A 225-nucleotide genomic window follows, 5' to 3' on the forward strand; every position below is an offset into this window, starting at 1 on the left:
TTATAATAATGAAGAAAGCAATGTCTCAAATTTTGAGGTCAGGGTGTAATTCAGTAAAGCACAAGGAACCGCTCTTAGAAAGCTAGCACCCATTCCATTATAAAAACCTCTGACTCCATATTTCTCATAGATTCCAAAGAGTCCTTGAAGAGCATCTGTAGGCTTCTGTGAGCTTGAACAGAAAGCTGAAATTGTGAGGGGAAAAAACAACATAGTGGTCAAATA

General features: G+C 37.8%; 1 protein-coding gene across 1 annotated transcript in view; it reads right to left on the bottom strand.

Annotated features, from left to right (window-relative positions):
* The window catches only part of LOC107599866 (calcium-binding mitochondrial carrier protein SCaMC-1-B-like), a 9,264-nt gene continuing 9,039 nt past the window's right edge, over positions 1-225 (bottom strand). The window contains exon 9 of the mRNA XM_016291573.1: positions 1-185. Coding sequence (XP_016147059.1) covers positions 1-185 — 185 coding nt within the window. The remainder of the gene's footprint in view (positions 186-225) is intronic.

This window comes from Sinocyclocheilus grahami, unplaced genomic scaffold (genome assembly GCF_001515645.1).
Source record: "Sinocyclocheilus grahami isolate Dianchi unplaced genomic scaffold, SAMN03320097.WGS_v1.1 scaffold273.1, whole genome shotgun sequence".
Taxonomy (NCBI): Eukaryota; Metazoa; Chordata; class Actinopteri; order Cypriniformes; family Cyprinidae; genus Sinocyclocheilus; species Sinocyclocheilus grahami.